This window comes from Pollicipes pollicipes, unplaced genomic scaffold (assembly GCF_011947565.3).
Source record: "Pollicipes pollicipes isolate AB1234 unplaced genomic scaffold, Ppol_2.1 Scaffold_6052;HRSCAF=7182_pilon_pilon_pilon, whole genome shotgun sequence".
NCBI lineage: Eukaryota > Metazoa > Arthropoda > Thecostraca > Pollicipedomorpha > Pollicipedidae > Pollicipes > Pollicipes pollicipes.
Window position 1 is genome coordinate 18,988,075 of NW_023596805.1, and position 23,269 is coordinate 19,011,343.

The following is a 23,269-nucleotide window of genomic DNA, read 5'->3' on the forward strand; positions in this document are numbered from 1 at the left end:
GGGACCCTGTGACCGCCTCCGCCGGGGCTCGGCCTGCTGCCACCCTGGGCGGCCGGGCATCGCGTGACGCCCCGGCCGCCGCCGTCTGGCGGACGGCACGTGGAGCTCAGGTGCGCCGGGACGCGTCGCGGGCAGCGGACCCTGCGGTCGGCGGTCGGACGCGCCTAACGTGCGCGCCGGTGATGATCAGAGGGTGCGCCCGACGCGCTGGAGCGGCTTACGTAACGCTGCGCGGCTCATCCCCGGCTCGGCGGCTCGGCGGGGGCAGATACCGTCAGCCACGGCCGGTCGTTGGAGCGGTCACTGGTCAGACCGGGCGCCGGCTCGAGCCGGCGGCGGCTCGGCCGGGTCAGACTGGTCTGTCGCGGCGGGGCCATACCGCGGGCCGCGGCCGCCACCCTGCGCCGTCCTGCCGGGGGACGGGCCGACACCGCCGGCCGGTGGACCGGCGGCTGGTGGCCGCTGCCGGCGGCCTGAGAGGTCGGGCGGAACCGGTCTGGCGGGACAGCCAGCGCTGACTCAGCGTTGCCCTGCCGCGCCCTGCCCCGCTCCGGCTGGTGGCCGCTGCCGGCGGCCTGAGAGGTCGGGCAGAACCGGTCTGGCGGGACAGCCAGCGCTGACTCAGCGTTGCCCTGCCGCGCCCTGCCCTGCTCCGGCTGGTGGCCGCTGCCGGCGGCCTGAGAGGTCGGGCGGAACCGGTCTGGCGGGACAGCCAGCGCTGACTCAGCGTTGCCCTGCCCTGCCCTGCCCTGGCCTGCTCCGGCCGGGTGCCGCGGTGGGCGTGGGTGCCCCGTACTTAATGTGCCGGCTGTCACCGTTCAGAGCGGCGGGGTTTGGAGCTTAAAGAGAGAACAATGCTAGTTCGGTAGTTTGAAGGAGCACTCCACAGCTGAGGTGATTCAGCGTTACAAAACCTGACGCTGACTGTCGCGGAGGCAGCCCAATGACGGCCAGTCAAATACTGGGCTGTCAACCAGGCTCGAACCGACGACTGTCCGCACGGGGCACCAGAGAACGTTCCACCAACTGAGCTGACTGGGCCCGGGAGTGTCCTGCCGGGACAGGGCGCTGGCGGATAGTGGACGCCGGCTGCGTATGCCGGGCCGGGGGTCGGACATTTCCTTCAGGGGGCTTCCGTTGCTGGGTGTAGTTTTTCTGCGTTATATTTCTCTTACATTTATTAGGGGTGGCGAGTGTGCCGACTCATTTATCACCGTATGTCGGCCGTCTCACACTCATTTCCGTATCGTTTTTGGCGCCTCGGGCCGATCAGCAGCAGCCCGTTGATTTTGGCACCATCAAATTCTGGGGTTAATCGCGGGTGAGAAACAATATTTAACACCCGAAGCGGCGTTCACAGACCGTGTAGTTGAGGCCGCACCCCAGGCGTCTCGACTGCCAGGCCAGTCCGCCCGTCCCTGCCCCTATTCCCACAGGTGACAGGCCTATGGCCATTTACCAGGCCAGCCTAGGAGAAATGGCTTAGCCGCCATCCGCGGCTATTTCTGTGGCGTTTGCTCCAAAAGCAGAGCCTTGGACACGCCAGGCTGTGACATGTTTCCACTGCGAGAACAGCAGGCGTGTTGTTACCCCTTGTTACCCCCTGGCTTTGGACTGGGGTGGTTTGCTACTGCATTCTCTTGCTATCACAGCGGCTGGCCGGTGCGGCTGTGGGTTCGGTGGGAGGTTGTCACGGCTGAAATGTGCCTGAAACTGTGTCCCGTCGTTGGTCTGCTCACGCTCTGAGCGACATTCGAGTTTGGCCGGACCTAGTCCAGCTCAGGTCAGCAGCTGGCCCCCGCGCTGGCGGCCCGGACTAGCCCAGGAGTCATCGCCGCCGGTCAGGGGGCGGGCCCAGCCCAGGTCAGCAGCTGGCCCCCGCGCTGGCGGCCCGGACTAGCCCAGGAGTCACCGCCGCCGGTGAGGGGGCGGGCCCAGCTCAGCTCAGCAGCTGGCCCCCGCGCTGGCCGCCCTGACTAGCCCAGGAGTCACCGGTCAGGGGGTCAATCGCCGCCGGTCAGGGGGCAAGCCCAGCGGTCATGGCCCGAGCCTGAGCACGGCCCCCGCACATGCCACCGCAGGTGCGGTCAGCTTCCTGGACGAGTCGGGAGTCATAGTCGCCTGACTCTGCCGCCCACGCGCCCGCGGCGGTGACTCAGCGCCGCCTTCGGCCGCGGTGCCGCCGAGTGCCGCTGCACTAAGCCGCGGCGTGGGCGGCGACGGAGCCGGCTCCGCTGGCTGCCACGGCCGGTCACGGGCGGGCCGACCGGCCGGACGGGCCGGCGGTGGCGGCTCAGTACCAGAACCGGCCGGGTAACCACCACTGGAGTCGGCGAGGGCCAGACCTCACTCACGTGGGCGGCGGCTGGTCTAGCGGTGTGTTTTGGCTATTCAGAACAGTGTGGAACAGATGAGCTTCTGGTAACGTTTCATGTGTGGTTACGGCCCTGTCGCCCCTGGGCACGTGACGTTCGGGTCCGAGAACCGACCATTCAGAGGCGGCCGATTCCCGCGCGGAGCCGGCTCCAAGGCGGCGCCGACCGGCCGACCCGTGGCTGGGGGCGCTGCCAGGTCAAACGGCCCGTGGCAGGCATGCGTGCTGGCAACCGGCCGAAGGCCAGCCCCGGTCGTCCCGGCGACACGGGCGATGTCTGGTGTCCGACGGGGATGGGGGCTGACCGAGGACGGTGTCCGGCGGGGACTTGGCTGTCCGGGGGCGGTTTCCGGCGGGAACTGGGCGGAGACGGTGCCCGGCGGGGACCTGGACGGAGACGGTGCCCGGCGGGGACTGGGCGGAGACGGTGCCCGGCGGGGACTGGGCGGAGACGGTGCCCGGCGGGAATGGGGGTTGACGGAGGACGGTGCCCCACATTCCCCGTCTGGCTGGAAGCCCTCGGTCTTGGTTGGGTGGGAGGGGCTTGGTCTGGGAGCGATAAATACTCCAGCCTAGTGTGAGAGGGAGGGGGAGAGGAGCGCAGTCCGGAGGAAAACTGAGGGGCTCGATCGGGGCCGGCTGAGAGGAGGGGCTCAATCTGGGCCGGCTGAGAAGCGGGGCTCAGTCTGGGCTGACCGGGAAGCGGTGCGATGCAGGGGCTCGGTCCGGGCTGGCTGGGGGTATCCTGCAGATCCGGCGGGCGTCGCCTTTGCCCCAGTATGGCTGCAGGGCTGCTGACAGGCGGGCAGGCGGGCAGGCGGGCGGGTGGGTGTCAACCCAGGTGCAGCCTGCGCGGCAACCGGTCGTGGATTCCGCCCCGACCGTGGCGGGGCGGAATCAGTCTTGCAAATACTCTGTTGTCACGAGCGTGTGCCAAACGTGACGGCATCTGGAGCTGGCTGTCGTCACGCCACCAGTTCGTCACGATGGCCGACCGAGGCCCGCGCCAGACCGCCCCGGGGCAGCCGTGACTGACGCCCTGTCGCCGACCTCTGTCGGGGCGGGGCCACGTGCGACAGCCGGTCCGGCGCCGTCCGCACGTGCCCGGAGCACCGCTGTCGGCGACGACGGCCGCGTCTGACGGCGGCGATGACGGCGATGATGATGATCCGATGAAGGCCCGATGACGCCGGGTGACGGCGGCTGACTGCCTGCTGTCATCGCCTCTCATACACCCGCCGGCCATCCGGCAGGTCACGTACTGACAGTCAGGGACCGGGCCGGCTGTGACACGCGAGTTGGCCCTCGGACAGCAGCGTTCCGCGTGCTGTTGCCCTCGGTCAGCGTGCTGAGGATCATGCTGAGGTCGTTTCATGTCATTATTAAGGCAATATGGAATCCGCTTTACCGAAGGACGTGACATGCTAAGGATGCTGGGCCTTGATGATGCTGAAGGCTGTATCGGTGACAGCTGGGTCGTCCTGAGAGTCACGCTGACATTTTGCTGGGGTCGCATTGATGCCTGCTGGACCCATCTGAAGCGCCCGCGCCCAGCAGCACGCTGCGAACCAGCGGCGCTGGCAAGCGGACGCCGGGCGGCCGATGCTGAGGCGGCCCGCCGCTGGCTACAGCTCACTGAACGCGGTGATTGCCGGCCGTGATTGGTGCCTGGCGATTGCTGTGCTGTGATTGCCGGCCGTGTCATAACACGACACGTGTTACGGCACAGTGTCGTTTGTTGACACGTATCCCGGGAGCTCAAACGGAACGAAGTCGGTTCGTTGGCTGCTGTGTGTCTTGTTCTTGCCGTGAGCGGCGGCTTGCGAATAGACGTGTACATGTCCGACTGGCTCATTGGGCGCTCATTAACGGGCGTATTCAAAGGGAGATGAGCGGAGCGGGGTATGTTCCCTCTGATGAAATATCACGTGCACTTCAATTAATATCACGTGCACTTCGATTTTATCTTCGTGCCTGACAACCATATCATTTCTGCGCGTGTCGCACCTGCTCCCGACCATGTCCACCGCGCGCAGCACGCGGGCCTCGGCGCCCCGCTGCAGCTCCAGCCATGCACCGTGTTTCCACCAATTAGGTGATGCGCGCGCGCGCTCGCGGCGCATGAGCGGGGCCGGCCGGCGGCGTGCCGTGTCTGGCGAGCATTACCGGGCCGAACGGCGGCTGTCCTTCGGCGCAATGTGGCCGGCCCAAGGCCCAGTGTAGCGGCCCGGCGCCGGCAGGCTGATGTCACGCCCGGCCCAGCGCCGGCGTCTGCAGCGCGCCGCCGCGCCGCTCTCAACAAACCGGCGCGGCCAGCGGCGCGCGCAGCGACGCGCCGACCGGAGGCGCGCCGCGCCCCGCACGCCGACGCGAGGCTCGCCGGATGGGGGCAGACGCGCACGCGATGCTGTCGCCAGCGTGGCGCGGCGGTGCGGTGTAAGCTCACGCGCTGTCGACTGATCGGGGCATGGGGTGTGAGGCAGCTGAGCGAGGGCGGCAGGTTTGGCTGCCGCGCCTACGCCGGGTGTTTGGGTGACGTTGCGTCAGTTAGCGACGGCGCTCGTGGGGCCCGGGCCTGTGTCGGAGGGCGGCCAGCGATGACCGGGCGGGGCGTCGCCCGTGCCGGCCCCGCCGGAGGAGGGGGGGGGGGGGGGGAGGCGCCCCGGGCCGTCTCATCGGCCGGTCCGGCACGGCCGTCGGCTGCAGCTCACGAGCTGCAGCCGCGCCCGGCCGGCGCTCGGACGTGCTGAGCAGGCGCTTGGACGCGGCGAGCGGAGGCGGTCTCTATACGGCGGCGCTGGGCGCAGGGCGTATAGAACCGGGCCGGGCGGCCAGGCGCGTTTGCGCCTAGCCGCCCACTGTGTCATCGCCATGGGGCTGGTTTCGGCACAGTGTTGGCGTTGCGCCGGCTGATCTGGCAGTTGTTTAAGCTGGCGGGCTTCCGCGGCGCCCCGGCTGCCGTGCCGTCTGCAGCTCGCTCTCGTGTCGGGTCGGTCTGCACGAGCGGGCTCGGCACAGATGTGATCGGGTCAGGTGGTGACAAGTCGGGCCCGTCCGCCGGTGACAGCAGCTCGGCTGGAGAGAACGCCGCCGGTGGGCCGCACCTGGCTCCGAGCCGGGCCTGTTCGACGAACCCGGCTGACTCAGGCGCGGCAGAGGCGTCGCCAGGAGCGGCCCGGATCGGTCGCCGCCGAGAGCCCCTCCCCGGGCCCTCGTGCTCCATCCGGCGACGCCCCACGCTGTGTGACGCTCGTGGCGTCACGTGAGACAAGGTGGCGCGACGGCCGTGACGGCCCGGGTCTGGGTGACCTGGACGCGTCTCTGGGCCGGGTCCTGCAGTCAGGGACGCTCTACCGCCGACTCCCAGGAGTTCCGGCCAGCTCCGCGCCCCGAGCCGCAACGGCGCACGCCTATTGGCGGCCGCAGCTGCCGGTGACATCACCTTTTGCCGAACTGTGACGTCATCCACCGCAACGGCCCACGCTCGTTGGTGGCCGAGGCTGCCGGTGACATCACGTTCTGCAGCAGAGCGCTTCGTCAAAGCCTCGTGATCCGCAGATGGCGTGGGCGGACTCCAGATCAGGAATCCTGGCTTCACGTGAGCCGGGCGAATCGAACAGACGTATCGATGGAAGGCTCATTTTTGCAGGCATACTAGCTGGGGAATGTGGTAGGAAATGCGAGTAGAAAAGGCCTGCAAGTCGTTTATCGGGTCTTGCGGGGAGAATGATGGGTGTAAGACAACTCAAGATCGACAATATTTGTTCCACATTTAAAGGGGATTAAGGGATAATTGTCGCTTAAAGTGCACGCCAGAGTGGCTAATGACACCTACAGAAAATAAAGCATGCCGTAAAATGCATTAATTGGCCAATATGTATAGCTCATAAGCAGCCGAGTCATGTTTATTGCTGCTTAAGCTGGTATATGCTAGGTAACTTGGCGTCGTGATCGACATGGAATGGTCAGAGACAGCAAAACGAAAACTAAAGATCAGTAGACGAAACATCCGAATTATTAGCCGGGAATTATGATCCTAGTATATGTATCCAAGCTGTTTAGCCATGCTGAGGTGAGATTCATGCTCGAATGCTAAGGCATGGATACCTTGCCGCACAAAAGCAAACGGTTCCCACTGTCCTGTATCTAGCATGCAGTATGTAACACAATCACAAAAAAGGGGATCAAAATGGCGTTTCGGAGTCGGCTTTCCCGGGAAAAGTTGGAGACCGCCACTGCCCTATCGCGTCCTCCACGCTCCTGTTCTGTCCTCTGCGAAGTCAAAGTAAAGTAACCGACAACCATACTCGGGATTTTTGGAAGGTTTAGCTCGAATTATGCTCTGAATGCTCGTCTTCTGCTCGTTTTAGCTGCGGAGAGCGGTTTCGTCTGTTCCTCTTCCATGCGCAGAGGCTTCCGGCCGCAGGCATGAAACCACAAGACCGCCGACCGGGAGAGCCCAATCAAATTCTCATTTAGGGCTCGAATTGTCCGACAGTGCTGCCGTCTAGCGGGTTAGGGCGGACTGAGTTGCCGGGCGTCTGCCCTTGGGCAAGGTCACCAGCATTCCCTAGCGCCCAGGACGCCCGCCGCTCTGGAGGAGAATGAGGCCGGACCAGCGGCATTTGACGCTCTGTAAATTTGGCGATGGTGCGAAACTTAAGTTTATGACATTATTCGCATACAAGACATGACTGTTTAGAGCAGCAAGGGGGCCTGAACGAAAGCAGCGGCCCGAAGTTTTCCATGCTACGCGTGGTCTTGACATACGCTCGACATTTCAGTATTGAATTGTTCCGCTTTCTTTGATCATGGACCGGTCTCCCCGGTTTACGGTACCACGCAGGTCTCGACGCTCATCCAGTTCAGCTCGCTAAAGCCTGGCCGTATAGTCACTGGTGCAACGCGTAGAAATGCACCAGCAGCGTTAGAAACGTGGCTTGAAGCCTCTGACATGAGGTGCGCGGCCGTGGCGGACGCCGCGCCTCCAGTCCTGGAGGGCGACTTCTGGAGGGTGGGCTGGAGGTCAGCCGGCGGCGAGGTCGCAGTGAAGCGAGGCGGAGCGATGGCAGCGGCGGCGAGGTCCGCGGCCCTCACCCCGAGCCGGCGCAAAGGCCGGAGACGCCGCCGCGACCGGCACCCACGCTGGATGGGCCGCAGCTGACCTGCGCCTGGCGCGGAGACGCCGCCGCGACCGGCACCCACGCTGGACGGGCCGCAGCTGACCTGCGCCTGGCATGGGGCTGGCGCTCTCCCGCGGCGCGGGCGCTGCGCCGCCGCCGCCGAGGCAGCTCAGACGGAGGCGGTCAAGCCCGCAGTTTGTCGACGATCGCCGCTTAAGCGATCGGATTGGTAGAGAAGTGTTCTGCGCTTTCCGTAAAACGAGCAGAACATGTTAATTTAGAAGCAGTTTTCCCAAACACTTGAGATATTGCCACTTTTGTGGTTTGTCTTCGGTGATTATGTCTAGGACCGAAACGCTCCCCTCCTGTGCTCAGGCCAAACCTTTACCCTCTTAGTACAGCATAAATGGAAGGCTCTTCGCAGAAAGAAAGATGCCCAGCAAATCAGACTATCAGACCCCAACTTTGTACTCATCATGCGAAACGACGCCTCGGTTCGGTGGGTCCTCTTCAATGCCGCTTGTTTGTTCGGCTGGACTGGCCGGCCGGGTGGCGAGGGCCATCCTCCGCTGACCCGGGCTGACCATGACCCCTGACCCCGGTCAGCCGTCGAGCCGGGCGTCTGGGCCCCGGGTCGATATGGAGTGCCGCTGGCTGAGCACTGCCGGCCGGCTCAGGCTGTTGAATGCGGTGCTGGTCATAGGCTGGTCCCAGCCGCTTCCGCTGCAGTGCTGGGTGGTTTGTGCACAGAGCGCTGCCGGGCCCTCCCGACGCGGACGCCGTGACCTGTGACCCGTGGGCTCGGCTGCAGACGCCCCGCCGGTCATGACACCGGCTGCTTCACGCCGCGGCAGTGGCCATCAAGCAGTAACAGCTGAATGGCGGCTTTCACCATTCACGCCAGACGAGTTGGCTGGAATACCGAGCAGTCCTCCGCGGGTGTGTTCACCTCGGGGCCACGACACTGGAGAGCTGCGCTTCGGGTCTGCTACGACACTGGAGAGCTGCGCACTGCGCGGTCGGTTGGGAGCGGTTAGATCTGGGCCCAGAGGCAGCTATGGTACATTCCGCAGCGGCGAGACTCTCAGATGGAGGCGGCACGTGACCATAAAATGCGCCGCCCTAATTCGACCCGATGCTATCGGGCGGCACCTGTCGTCGGCGAACAAGTGGGTCAGGTGACGTCATAAGTCGTCGAGTGCTCTGTTCGGCTCATATTGAGCGATTTTGGTGATCTAATTTAGATTTGTGGAGATATTTTGAAACGACCGTTCTGCATGAACGTGATATGGTCCTGGCCCAGGGGGTTTGGCGCGTAACGTTTTTAGTGTCAACTATGCGGGTAACATGCGCCGCCAACCCCATGCCATGTCTACTGCAGTGGGCTGGCGGCTGGCTTCTGCCCGATGGGGCCTTAAACTTGTTGTGCTCGAGGGTCATGACAAATGTCTTTAAAGCGGACTTATGCTGAACTTCCCGTGCCTTAGCTGCCACTCCAGGAAAAAGAGGCGCGGGGCTCAGTTCCTCGCGGTGCCGCCCTTCCCGCCATGGTGCGAGGCAGGCGGCGCCGTACATCCTCAGCAGCGGGTGTGTCGTAAAGCTCCAATGGCAAGAACGACTGCTGATATGGACCTGTGTTTACGGCCAAAACGGAGGCGTTGTATAACCCTGATCCATATTGCCGGACGCGCCTGTTGGGCCCTGCCGTCGGCGCCGACCGCCGCCCCCTGCGGTACCCCCGGCCGGCGGGGTGAGCTCTGAGGAGCGTTGGGCCCTGCCGTCGGCGCCGACCGCCGCCCCCTGCGGTACCCCCGGCCGACGGGGTGAGCTCTGGGGAGCGTTGGCCCCTGCCGTCGGCGCCGACCGCCGGCCCCTGCGGTACCCCCGGCCGACGGGGTGACCCCTGGGGAGCGTTGGGCCCTGCCGTCGGCGCCGACCATCGCCCCCTGCGGTACCCCCGGCCGGCGGGGTGAGCTCTGAGGAGCGTTGGCCCCTGCCGTCGGCGCTGACCGCCGCCCCCTGCGGTACCCCCGGCCGACGGGGTGACCTCTGAGGAGCGTTGGCCCCTGCCGTCGGCGCTGACCGCCGTCCCCCGCGGTACCCCCGGCCGACGGGGTGACCTCTGGGGAGCGTTGGCCCCTGCCGTCGGCGCCGACCGCCGGCCCCCGCGGTACCCCCGGCCGACGGGGTGACCTCTGGGGAGCGTTGGCCCCTGCCGTCGGCGCTGACCGCCGCCCCCCGCGGTACCCCCGGCCGGCCGGGTGACCTCTGGGGAGCGTTGGCCCCTGCCGTCGGCGCTGACCGCCGCCCCCCGCGGTACCCCCGGCCGGCCGGGTGACCTCTGGGGAGCCGGATGTCATCACCGCCCAGGCTGACTTCACGTCCGGCCGGCCGCCCGCCGCAGCGGCGCGCTATCTGCCGCCGGCCTCCTCACCGCTCCGCTTCCGCCCTGCCGCGGTGCAATCCACGGCACCCTTCGGAGCGTCCTCCCCTCTCTTGCTTCACCCCTCCCCGTTGTTTTCTCGCGCCTTGGGGCTGACGTTCGCCGTGCCGTTCGCTGTGCTGGTGTCGCTGTTGCTTGTTTGTTTTACTCCGCCATTAACTTTTTCTTCAATTCTCATGTGCATTCACTACACCGGTGACCTACCGGCCTCGGGTCTCTCTCTCCGGTGTCGTGAGTTATGAGACGGCGGGAGCGCCGAGCCCTGAGATGGATAGCTCCGTGCTCCGAACCTCACGCGAGACATTTTTCAGCCGCCCCAGCGCGGCACCGGCTCTGAAAGCCCACGACGCTAATGAGGGCGGTAGTTCACGCGTCGATACATAACCTGGCGATTACCGTCCGGCGGTAGCTGCCTGTCGGCGTGTGCCTGGGTGTCGTTAGGCGGCGCCCGCGCTGTCACCCCGCCGTAACCTGGCGAGACGCTCTGTGCAGGTGGAGTTCCGGGGCTGCGCACGCCGCGTGCCCCGCCCCCTGCCCCCACTCGTCGGTCGCGACGTCACACAGCCGTCAGCCGCCCGGTCCGCACGGAGCCGTCGGTTGCGACGACATCGGCACAGCGGGCTTGTCTCAGGGTTCTGAGCGGTTCCCAATGTTCTCCCCATGAGAACCTCAGGGTTCTCAGGGTTCTTTAGTCTCAGGGCTCGCCTCGGGGTTTGCAGGGTTTTCCAATCTCAGGGCTCTCATCAGGGTCCTCCAGTTTCAGGGTTCTCAGGATTCTCCTCAGGGGTCTGCAGCCTCAAGGTTCTCCTTGGCCCTCAGACCTCGGCTGGCCGTGTACGCTCACCTGTCCACTAGGACGGCGCGCGTGCGCGGATCACGCGCGTACACCTTGCGCCCACACAGGGCCCGGTGCGCGTGCACGTGTCCACACGGAGCGGTGTGTGCGTTCGTGTCGTCGCGTCCATACACGTGTCGGCGCGGCACGGCGCGCGTCCCCGTGTCGGGCCGCGTCTGGCCACATTCCTGGGGTCGGCCAGCCCAGCCGGGCCCCGCTCCGGCGCCGCTGCATACATTATTCATGACTGGCGGCGGCCGGGCCGGCGCGGTCCTCTGTGTGCGCGCCGGGCGGTGTCCGGCCGACAGCGCTTCCTTCCCCGTGACACTGACTGCGACACTCAAGCGCCGGCTGATGGCGAGCTGTCTGTCATCACGTAGCGGTCAGGCGCGCGGATGTGGAGGTGGGAAGTCCGGGCTCGCTGTGCGCCTCTTGATCGGGAGCCGATCCGTGTCATGGGACAGGACGGAAGTCTGGTAACCTCTGCCTCGAGAAGGGTGAGCGCCTCGCCACCGATGCGCCGTCCCAGCGTGCCCTCGTTCAGTCCCCGTACCTCCCTCCCCTCGGGCGGCAGTGGACTCGACCGGCCTCTTTTCCGTGGACATTTCCACCGGCGTTTTAGATCCCGCTAATTTCCACTCGCCCGGGAATGGGGAGGCTCTTGTATGGGAACAATGACATTCCGGCGGCGCGGTGCGGCCGTCGCCGCGGCTTGGGAGTCCGCCGGCGGCCGGGCCGCGGCTCCGGTCGGCTCCGGTCGGCTCCGGTCGCCTTTGGCCGGCTCCGGTCGGCTCCGGTGCCCATCAGACCGCCGCTCGCGGTGGGCGGAGCTGCCGCGTCCCGCTCTGACCCGGGCAGCGGCGGCGCTCATCGGGCAGGCGGTACGCAGCCGGTGATCAGGACCGACCTCGCCCGGGGCCGACGCTGCGCCGCTCTCTCTCTCTCTCGTCTCGATCCTCTTCTCCTCTCTCCTCTCCCTCTCTCCCCCTCGTTCTCTCTCTTCCCCCTTCCCTCCTCTCATCCCTCTCTCTCGCCTCTCCTACTCCTCTCATCATCTCTCTCTCTCTCTCTCTCGATCTCTCTCTCCTCTCTCTCTCTCTCTCTCTGCTCTCTCTCTCTCTCTCTCTCTCTCTCTCTCTCTCTCTCTCTCTCTCTCTCTCCTCTCTCTCTTCTCTCTCTCTCTCTCTCTCTCTCTCTCTCTTCTCTCTCCCTCTCTTTCTCTCTCTCTCTCTTCTCCTTCTCTCTCTCTCTCTCTCCTCTCCTCTCTCTCCTCTCTCTCTCTCCTATCTCTCTCCTCTCTCTCTCTCTCTCTCTTCTCTCCTCTCTCTCTCTCTCTCTCTCTCTCTCTCTCTCCTCTCTCTCTCTCTTCTCTCTCTCTCTCTCTCTCTCTCTTCTCTCTCTCTCTCTCTCTCTCTCTCTCTCTCTCTCTTATCTCTCTCTCTCTCTCTCTTCTCTCTCTCTCTCTCTCTCTCTCTCTCTCTCTCTCTCTCTCTCCTCTCTCTCTCTTCTCTCTCTCTCTCTCTCTCTATCTCTCTCTCTCTCTCTCTCTCTCTCTCTCCATCTCTCTCTCCATCTCTCTCTCATCTCTCTCTCCATCTCTCTCTCCTCTCTCTCTCTCTCTCTCTCTCTCTCTCTCCTCTCTCCATCTCTCTCTCCATCTCTCTCTCCATCTCTCTCTCTCTCTCCATCTCACTCTTGTCCTCAGCCTCTCCTCCTCAGCGGCCTCAGCGGCCTCGGTCCCCGCGTGTGGATCGGTGCTGGACTCTGCTCTGGATCGGTGCTGGACTCCGCTCTGGATCGGTGCTGGACTCTGCTCTGGATCGGTGCTGGACTCTGCTCTGGATCGGTGCTGGACTCTGGCTCGGCTGGACTGCGCTGAGCCCAGCTCGCGTCGACCGATTCCGCCTCCACACAGCACTGTGCTCTATTCAGACTGACTGATGATTCCGATCCATATAGATCAGGCCTAGCCCCGGCATCGGTCGGAGTGGGACGGTTTGGCCTGCCACGGTCGTGGACTTACCCGTTATATGGGCCGCGCATAGGTCGATATAAATCAATTTTGGTAAAAGGCGATGCCGGCACCACGGCGGACCGGAACCAACGGCAGCCCATCCTCTGAAGTGGTGGGCGATAAGCGCGATTTGCCCTCGTTTGTTTTGGTGCAACGCCGAAGGGTTAGCGTTCGATCTCCCCAGAGGTGGGAGGGGGGGTGCCGCACTGCCGTCCGCTTCCGCTAAGGAGGAGCTGGCGGGCGCGCGGGTCGGCCGGCGGTACAGCACCGGCTGTTGCCGGCCGGTCGGGGCCTGCAGGCCGGCCGCCGCGTGGGAGGGCCGGCAGGAAGGCGGGGGCGACGCCGGCCGACAGCCGGGCGCGGCGCCGTCTGGTGCGGGACCGGTGCAGCGGCGCCGGCAGCCGCTCCCGCGCGCCCTGCTGGCGCGGCGGCCGCCCCGGCACGCGGCCGCGCCTCCGCTGAAAACGGGCGGCATTACAGGGCAGTCGGCTGGGTAAAGCATTACGCATGTTTCGTGTTCTTGGAGCTAATGTATCGGCTCCTATCGGCTGGCGTGTCTTAAAAGTGTTCCCGTGCTTTCCCCAATCATGTGGTTAACGTTGCGCCGGCAGCGCACCTACCGCATGCCGCAAGAATTCCGCGGCGTGGGCGAGAATGGTGCATTCTTTGTATCGCGCGTCATTTAGACTGCACTTGCGGGCTCTCTGGCCGCCCCCGCAGACAGCCAGACCTGGGTTCGTTGGGTCTGCGGGTCTGGGGCCGGAGCGGGCCCGGCGGCGGTTGGCTGACCTTGGGTCGGGGTGGCGCCGCGCCCTCGGGGTCAGAGTCATGGCGGCCCGAGCCCGCCGTTGGCGGACGTGGAGGACGGATGGTGACGGGCGGCCGGCCACGCGGGACACGGCGTGACGCCCAGCCAACTCAGCCGCGGCCGAGACACGGGGGTGCTCACCGCGGGTGGCGCCGTGCCCGCACCTGGTGCCAGCTCAGTACCAATGGAATAGTGGCAATGCCAATGATGCCAAATGGCAATGGAGCCACGCCTTGGCTGACGCAGACGGGGCTTTGTCGCTGACGGAAAATGCCGCCCTGGGGGGGGGGGGGGGCTTAAAGTCGTCAGCCAAATCTTGCCGAAGCCTGGCATGTTCCCCACGCGTGCAAACCGGCGCCGGTCCCGACTGTACGCAGCGTGACGTCCCCGCTCGGAAGCATGGCGCACGGGCTGGCGCTAATGCCACAGTCAGTGTTCGCCGGCGGGCCGAGGGCCGACCATGGCTGCGGGCCGGGTCCGCGACCGGAGGGTCCGCGGCCGCGGGCCGGGTTCCGCCGCCGCCGCCGCCGCCGCCGCCGCCGCCGCCTCCCGCTCCACACGTGTGTCTCGGCGGGAGGCGCGGCGCCTCGCGCCGCCTCCTCCGCGGAATGTCGACAATACGCTGACGCCGGCCTGGTTAGCTGGTGATAACAGATTGCAACAGCGGCTGGAGTACTAACAGCACGCGATCGGCTGAGTGGCAGCTCGGAGGCGGGCTGATCTTACTTGTTTATGCCGTCCAACCATTGTCTGCTGCTGTGTGTATGTGGTTGTGAGTGTTTCGCGATAAATGTTGTGATGCGTCTTTATTCGTTACACCCTGTTATGCATGTGGCGACTATTACGTGTATTTGGCGAGAATGCTGCGGGGCTTGTTCTGGCCGTCTCTCGCACTGGTGTTGTCGTTCCGTGCCCAGCGTTCTCTTGTGTTGCCGCTCTTGGCTTTTCGCCGACGGCTGTCGAAGTTGCTGCCAGCACAGCCGGCGGCGCTGTACCAGCTCCGCTGCTGGTGGGTCGCACGGGCGGCGCTAGGCGCCCACCGAGGGAGGCCGATGCGGGGCCGGTCCCCTGCCGTCGCCGTGTCGGGGTCTCTACGACGGCTACTCACGGCGCCCCTGACGGAACCCGTCTTCCGATCGGAGCGCTGGGCGGCGGTCCGGGCCGGTCCGGTTCGACCCGATCCGATCCGATCCGATCCGATCCGATCGGATCTGATGCGATCCGGTCCGTTCCGGTCCGGTCCGGTCAGATCGATCCGATCCGATCCGATCTGATTTGATCCGATCCGATCCGGCCCGATCCGATCCGATCCGATCCGGTCCGATCCGGTCAAATCCGGTCCGGCTCCAGGCGTCAAGCCGTCAGCTCTTCTCGCCCCTCCCCCTGGCCGGCTCGTCCGGCGCCGGCGCCGCCATCCGCGCCGCTCTCGGCCCGGCCGCGTGTACCGCGGCCCGAGGGCGGGGCTGTGACGTCACAGGCCGGCGCCGGCGCCGGCTGGCGGCGCTGGCGTCCAGTAGCGCGGCCGAGCGACGGCCGGTCAGAGCTGCGCGGTCCGCTGCGAAACCGACGCCAGGGGCAAAGCGTCGGGTTCGCGGCAGGAGCGCGGCGCGCTGTGTCGATACGGTGCGGTGGTGCTGGGGCGACAGAGTGCGGGAGAGTTGAGAGTGCCGGGGTCGGTCGACAAATCTGCCATCGGACAAAGCCGTTCGGAGGGAGCCGGCGGCGGGTGACGGATTCGCTCGGACCGGAGGCCCGCGGGCCCTGCGGTGACCCGTGCGGGCTGACCTGTGCGGTGACCTGTGTGGTGACCTGTGTGGTGGTGTGCGGTGCGCGTGGCGCCGGTGTGAGGACGCGTGTCAGGACACCCGCTGCCCTCCCTCCGTGACTGTTGGTGTGTGTGAGTGTGAGTGAGCGCGGGCTCCGCCCGCCCTCCGACCCCCGGACACTCTTGCGGCGGCGATGGCGCCTCGGCCCGAGGAGCGCGGCCGCCGGCTGACGCGGACGCGCCCCCGGCCCGCAGGCAACACGCTGGCGCGAGGCCTGCAGGCCATTCAGCGCGACGACATCGTGACGGCCTGCATCACAGACTCGGTCATGGTGACGGACGCCATGGAGGCGGCCATGGCCAAGGCACGGCTCGACCAGTCAGGTAAGTGCTGGAGGTGGCGCCGCGTGCGCCGGCGCTGGAGCGGCGCCCCCTGGCGCTGCGAGCCGGCGGCGTCGCCCCGCGCCGGCCTGAGGCATCTGTCAGACGTGCTGTCTCCGAGCGCGTTACGGAGTTAGAGACGGCCGACTCCCAACACATACAAGTTCGGCCGGCACTCCCCTTCCCGGTGGAGCCCGAGAGCTGGTGCTGGGACCGGGGTCGCGTCGGCGGTGGGAGGACGCTGGGTGCCTAGCCCGGCGCCGACCGGATCGGATCAGGGGTGACCCGTGCTGATCAGCAGCTACGCGCTCGGTCAGGTGACATGTCCCACCATCGGCGGCGGTCGGGGTCACGTGACGGTCCGCTGGGTGTGACCCGGCGGTCACGTGGCGGCTGCCCCGGACTGCCACAGAGCGGCTCCGAGGTCTGCCACGGCGGAGGGGCGGCGGCCGGCCGGCGGCAGGGGCGTGGCAGACGCTCCGCACCGGCGGCCGGCGCCGCACGGCGCATGCGCCAACCGCGTCACCCCTCACCGGCACCGGATGGGCGGGAGGGGGAGTGAAAAAAAAATACTGTGACATCCCAACCATGGCAACATGGACAGCGATGCAAAACGGCTTGACGACACTCATCCTTCTTCAACGGTCCGGGTTATTGTACCGGTTAGCTGGGCGGAGGGCCGACCGACCCCAGTCTGCTTTCGGTTTGGACAGATCAATCTGGTCCAGTTCGGCTCAGACAGACCAGTCTGGTCGGGTTCGGCCGGTTCAGGCAGACCAGACTGGTCCGGTTCGGTTCGGGCAGACCAGTCTGGTCCAGTTCGGCTCAGACAGACCAGTCTGGTCCGGTTCGGCTCGGACAGACCAGTCTGGCACCCGTCCAGTTTGGGCTACGTCTGGCAGGCCGCGAGCCGGGCGAACAGGCGCTGTTCCGCTGGCACGTTCACCGCTGCCTGGATCTGGTAGCACTAGTGATGTCATCATTATCATGACGTCACCGGCTCATTGCAGAACAGTGACCGCGTTCGGCGTGAAAACGCCGTGGGTTACAGTTTCAAGTCGGTCTCAAACCCTCCAGTCAAGAGTCGCAACTAACCCACGAGGGCTATCATGGGGTTACATATTCACAAAGTGGTTCACTCGCTCTCAGGATCTTGGGGTCACGCTCCCACCAGGCCACTCGATCACAGGGTCACCTGGCCAGGGACATAACCGCGAGGTCATGTGCTCTGAGCGCTGCGCTCGCTCGGGGTGGCACTGCCAGCGGGTGCTCTAACGGTCACAGGGTTGGATGCTCACAGTTGGTTTGGCTCGGGGAATAGCTCGTGCGTTCCCACCTGCAGCGCCCCCTCCCCTTAACCCCAGAGCGTGGGGATCGGGCGTAAGAGCGGGCGGTGCCACAGGTGAAGCCCACGCGGACCGGCGCGGTGTGATATGGAGGTGGAGGTGGGGAGCCCAGCACGCGAGGGGACGCGGCATTGTCTGTTAGTTTCGGTACAAGTGGTGCTGCCTCGCGAAATTGAGGGATCCGCGCTTTTCGCTGCGCCCCTTCTGCCCCCGGATGTCTCCATGTGGGCCCGTGACCGGCCTGTAAACAGCGGCCCTGCCCCGGTGTGTGTGCGCCTCGGCAGGTGACTGCGCCGGTGGCTCGGCCCTCCGCCAGGCCGGCCCGGCGCAATCAGGCGTGACGGGCGGGCTGAACCGCGGCAGCGGACCGACTGCCTTTACGCCGGCTGGGCGCGAAATGGCCCCGACGCCGACGCGCCCCGACACCCCAGACCACCTCCTCCATCACGCCGATAATCACAATGTCCTGTGCCTCCGCCGTGCCCATGAACCGCGTTATGTGTTAGTCGGGTGCTAGGCCCAAGTGCCTCTGCCGGTGGCACGGCCAGGTCAGTTCTCGGCCGGCCTGGAGAGCCGCCGAGCCGTCACCTGCCGGCCTGTGTTGGGCGGCGGTGGGTCGGACCGGCCACCTTCTGACGAGCGCCCATTACCCGCGTCCCGCGCCGCCCGGCCAGCTGCCTCGGCGGCGCCGGCCGGGCAGCGAGGGGAGCGTCCGCCGAACGGGGTCAGGACGCGGCCCTCCTGCGGTCGGCCGGCGCAGTGGAGCCGCTACACCTGCCCGGCCGGTGCAGGGTAGCCGCTACACCTGCCCGGCCGGCGCAGGGTAGCCGCTACACCAGCCCGGCCGGTGCAGGGTAGCCGCTACACCTGCCCGGCCGGCGCAGGGTAGCTGCTACACCTGCCCGGCCGGCGCAGGGGAGCCGCTACACCTGCCCGGCCGGCGGCGGCGGCGCTGAGCTCGGCTCTGGCCGCCGCGGCCCTCCCCACAGAGGGGAACACCACCGCCCGGACCCCAGGTGTTCTGTTTGATTGGCGGTTTGTAGGCGCGGCTGTCGACTGGGGCACGTGGTCCGTGACGTCACTACTTCGAGAAGACATTTCCTTTCTTATTTGGGACTCGTTTAGCCAGGGTTCAGTTGTGCGGTGTTAACACTTAACACTTTAACACTTTCAGAATGAACCGTTGAACATCAGGATCTGTAAGTTTTCAAGTGTATTTGTGAGGAGCATTATGCATATGTACAAGGCAGTAATAAAGGCCTTATTCCTCGTAGAAAACCAGGAGAATGGAGGGAATTTCAGCAGCATGCCTCTATGATAGCGAGTATCGGTCTGAAGATCTGGCACTCGTTTCTATAAAGGCATGTTTCCGAAATATCAATGCATCCATCTCTTCAGTCTCCTGTTTTTCGGCGAGGAATATGACTGTTCCTACAGCCACATCTGGATCTGGTGCAACTGCGAACGGCCTTTCGTCAAGAGTTTTATTTCTTAAACCACCATATTTCCCGTCGCTGAATTCCATCACTTTCCAAAACACCTGCGGCGCTCACGCTTACGTGACGGCCGTTCTGGCGCGTGCCCGCGGGCTTCACTCTCCCGGTCATCTGCGCGCACCGCCTGCGGCGCGCCGCTGCTCGCCGCGCGCGCCTCCCGGCCAAGGTCAGCAGTGCGCCAGCTGACCTTGGGGTCGAGCCGGCCGGAGCGCCGCTGGAGCCCATCCGCCGCGCTGAGTCAGCGCGGAGGCGCGCCGGCCCGAGCCCGGCCCGGCCCAGAGCTGGTGTCCGGGGGCGCCGCTCCATCTGCCGGCTGGCGTGCTGTCAAAATCTGGGTTGGGCGGAGGGGGGGGGGGGGAGAGGACTGCGCGTGATGAACTGGTGGCTGTTGGTGAGATTGGGGTGCGTCTGAGGGTGGCTGACCAGCTTTAGCGGTGGAACCAAACAGCCGAACGGCTTGAGTAGCCTCAGTAGTCTCATTAGCCTCAGGAGCCTGAGTAGCCTCAGTAGCCTCAGCAGCCTCAGGAGCTTGAGAAGCCTGAATAGCCCCAGCAACAGTTGACACCGCCAGGCGTTACGATTGTCTGAGCCGGGGTTTGAGGCGCCCTCGGTGCTGGAGACCGCAGAGCCGGCGACTGCTGGGCCTGTCCTGGGGTGGGCGCCGCCGGTCCAGCGGGACCGCGTGTCATCGCGGTGAAGCGCGCGTGCCTGTCAGTCGCCCCGGCAGCGCCGACCAGCGCCTCCCCCCCCCCCCCCTCCCGGGACTCGCCGATCGATACACTGTCGCCATGGTGACGGCGGCGACCCTCATGACCCTGGTCTGACCTGGCCTGCGCTCGTCGCGCGGCAACAAGACACGGCCTGGCTGGAGATGTGCCAGCTTCAACCAGCGGCGCCGTTCGCGGCATGAATCGCGCCGGACGATGTGCCAGTCACGCGCGGGAGGGGCGAGGGGGGGGGGGAGGGAACACACAACCAGCCAACGAACGCTTTTGTCCGCGTGAGCCTGTAGCCGCTCTCACGCCGAAGGCAAGAGTGTGTTGTAAACGTTGGGAGTCTTTGGATGGCGCGAGGACATGGACGGGCAGGGGCGTGGGTGTCTGGCGCTCTCACGTAGCCAGCTGATGGCTCACCGGCGGGCTGAGGACTCTACCCTGCCCCGCCCGTCTGCATCCCGAGAACTGGGTGCTATCAGGTGCCAGACAGGCGAGCGTTGCACGTGCCAGGAAGCGAGCGCCTGGGTCTGTGAGCGAGCGCCGGCATGCGGGTGCCGGCGCGGTGGGCTGACCGTTGCTGTTTGCCGACGAGATGGCTGGGTTTTAGCGCCGGCGCTATCGTGGTGCCACGCCTGTGGGTTCAAAAGCAGGCCGCCAACGTTATAACGTCAGAATTGAAGCCAGCCTGCGCAGCGCAGTGCACTCTGTCCCCTGCAGCAGCAACGATATGCCCGCCTTGCAATGCGAATCACGTCCCTTTCGTCATTGTGCCTTTGTTGATATGCTGTTTGGTCACCATACTGCAGCTGCGCATTTGTTATTATCGTGCTCGGTTGGGGCGTCAGCCGTAAAAGGCATGACTAGCAAAGCAAAGCTTATGGGGGTTCCGAGGGCTACAACAACGGCAGCGGGGCCGGGCCGCGAACCTCCTGCCAAAACGCAGCTCCTGTGAAGATTCTGGCGATAGCTCGATGTGTGGATTGTTCGGCCTCGTAGTTAGCTTCGTTTCACTGCGCCGTCGAAGTCACCGCCTTGAAGCACGACAATGCCAAAAAGCTGGAGACGGTGACCAGCAGCCCGCCGTGTTGACCGGCTTATCCGCGACCCCTAGGACGACGAGGCCATGACGGCGAGGCCTGCGTGACGCCGTCGTTCTCCGTCCAGAGCCGCGATAATGGTGCTCATCAGAGGCGGATTGACTGACAATGGTGCGGATGGGAGGGCTCCGCGTGCAGGCGGTGCAGCTACTCCGGAGCGTGGGCCGCCGCAGCGGAGCGCCAGAGCGCGCGCTTGCCGCGCCGGCTCCGGAGCGCGGGCCGCCGCAGCGGAGAGCCAGAGCGCGCGCCTGCCGCGCCGGCTCCGGACGCGCCGGTCGCCGCTCCGGTGGGCCGCGCCTGACCGCCGCCCGCTCCCACCATCGCCAATCAATGGCGCCGGCTGGTCGGGCGGCCGTCTGAATAATTCGACTGGCGCGCCGACCCCGATTCGGGCTGGGGGTCAGCAGGGCGGGCAGAGGGGCCGGGGTCAGCGGGGCGGGCAGAGGGGCCGGGGGTCAGCGAGGCGGGCAGAGCGGGCCGACCGGGCCGCAGGCGGCGCCGCCGGACCGGCCGCTCGGGCCCACCGGCCGGAGCGAGGGCCGACCGATCCGGAGCCGGCTGGCGCGTGTGCCGGTGGCCGGCGCCGCTCGGCGCGCGGCGCACGTGACCGGACTGGAGCGGCGCTCGGGCCGCGTGCGGCCTGCTGGCTCGGCCGACGCGCCGTCCATGAGAATCTCCGCGCCGCGCCGGCGGCGGCTGTTGCCTCAGCGTGAAAGCCGTGTGTAATCCGGGGCCGGGTAATTCGCCGCGCGGCCTACTGCCGCCGGCCGTCCGTGTCGGCCCACGGCGCCGGGCGCACCGCGCGGACCTCCGACAGGACCCCCGGCAGGACCTCCGGCAGGATCGTACGAGGATCGAGGATCAGGTCGTACGATCCTGATCCTCGTACGAGGATCAGGCCGCGGCCGGCGGACGGCGGCGATGAGAACTACGGGGGTCCGCTTGAAGACCACGTCGCGGCCGTGAAACCACGGAGACTGTGATACTCGCAGGGCCGGTGAGGCCGGCAGACGGAGGCCATCTGATGTTCCCCCTCACGATGGTGGGGGGAGGGGGATCAGAGTATCACGTAGGGCAGCCCGGTCACTTGGAGGGGGGGGGGGGGGAGTTCACTGACTGGTCGGCTCTCAGCGCCCGCCGGCCAGCGTAAACCGTGAGAGGAGGCCGGCCGCTGCCACCGCAGCAACAGGTCTGGTACGGCCACCGCTGACATCATCCGACATTCCTCGGCGATGAATTCGCCGGCGCGATTGATCGCCGCTGATGACCACGTCATCTGATGTTCCGCAGACCCGTCTCCGTCGCTCTCTCCCCTTCGCCCGGCTCGGGCAAGGGTCGGCACGGAGGCGCCGCGCCGTTTTTGCGGCGCGGCGTCGGACTGCACCGAGATAGACGCACGCGCCTAAAAACCGGCGAGTATTCATCATAGTAGAGACGGCCGTCGGCGCCTTGCGGCGAGACAAAAACCGGGGCGGGCGTCTCTCTGACGGACCCGGACCCGGGCCGGTTCGGGCGCCGGGAACGCGAGGGACTAGCTCCTCGCGACGACCCGTCGCTGAGAGGCCGACCAGCGGCCCCGCAGCGGCGGTGGTCGCAGCGATCGGACGGTCCGCCGACCGCCGCTGGTCACCCGCGCTCTTGGCGTTGTCGAGCTCGGCGAGGAGGCGTCGCCCCGCCGCCGCGCCGCCGCCGACAGTGCCGGTGTCAGGGCCGCCCGACGCCCACCCGCCGGCCGGGCGCGGCTGGCGGAGGAGGAGGAGGCGGCCGGCTGAGTTACGTGCGCGGCCCGGGCCGAGACGGCTATTAGTGATGCCGACGGCAGCCGCTAACTGCGCCCACGCGCGCGCCGCTGGGCGACGAAGTGGGGGCCTCAATCACCTGCCAGTTAGTGCGGCGGTGGCGTGTGCGGTCATCCGTTGTGTTGTGAGAGGCGCTGCCTGTCGGTGACCGGTGGCCCTCTGTCATGGGCCCTGCTGCCGGCACTCCGGCTGCCACCGAGGCGGGTTTTTCGGCTGCGTTTGGCGGGCGGCCGCCGGTCTGCCGGTCCGGCGGGCGGACGGCGGTCATAAATAACGAATGCCTGTGCGAGTCGGTAATCTGTGAACACCAATGGTTCGGCACGCCCGTGAGGTCATTGGTACACTCGTCCCAGATGTAGCGGCTGACGAATGGGCCGTCCCGACGCCGCCACTCTCTCCCTCGCCACTCTCTCCCTCGGCTCCCTTTCCCACACCGGCCCCTGTGTCGGCCTCGCGCCGGGCTTCGGTCCGGCCCCGGCCCCAGGCTCCGGCAGGCGCTCCCAGAGCCGGGCTCCAGATTGGGCCGCGCACGGCGTCGCTCGGTGCCGCCCCGGCCGACGACAGGCGGGACAGGACACTGTTGGGTCCCGCAGGGCGCCGAGCGCGCTGAGCCCGGCGTTGAGCAGCCGGCAGGCGGCTGAGCCCGCCGTCCCGGCCCGGCCCGTCGTCTGTCGCCCCCCCCCCCCCCCTCCGCGGGACGGAACGGTCGGCGCCGGCCTCAGGGCGGCGGCGGCTCTGTCGACGGCGGTGCTCCGATGCCCCAGTGGGCGGCGCTCTTGCCCCAGTGCCAGCGGCGCTCTCCGCCCTACCGCTGCTGCCGGGACGGGCGCGCCGGCCGTGTCTCTGTCTCTGCGAGTGCGGGCCCCGAGTGCGCCGCTGCTCCAGGTCGGGCCGGCCCGCCGACAGCCGGGCGGCAGCCGGCGTCAGACGTCGCCGGGCCAGCGGCCGCCGCCTGGGTGGCCGGCGCCGGCCGCTGGCCCGGCTCTGACGGCGGCGCATGTCGAACGGCCTCCAGGGACGCCGCCGCGCACCGCCGGCGTGCCGACGCTCGCCGCTCGCCGCGGGCGTTTTT

General features: G+C 66.5%; 1 protein-coding gene across 11 annotated transcripts in view; it reads left to right on the forward strand.

The window, feature by feature from the left end:
* The window catches only part of Ank2 (Ankyrin 2), a 173,651-nt gene that overhangs the window by 129,507 nt on the left and 20,875 nt on the right, over nucleotides 1-23,269 (forward strand). For all 11 annotated transcript variants that reach the window (XR_005094926.1, XR_005094934.1, XR_005094928.1 and 8 more), the window contains one exon: nucleotides 15,618-15,746. Coding sequence is in view for 2 of the 11 variants with exons in the window: in XM_037228136.1 (XP_037084031.1) it covers nucleotides 15,618-15,746 (129 nt within the window). In the remaining 9 variants the exon portion in view is untranslated. The remainder of the gene's footprint in view (nucleotides 1-15,617; nucleotides 15,747-23,269) is intronic.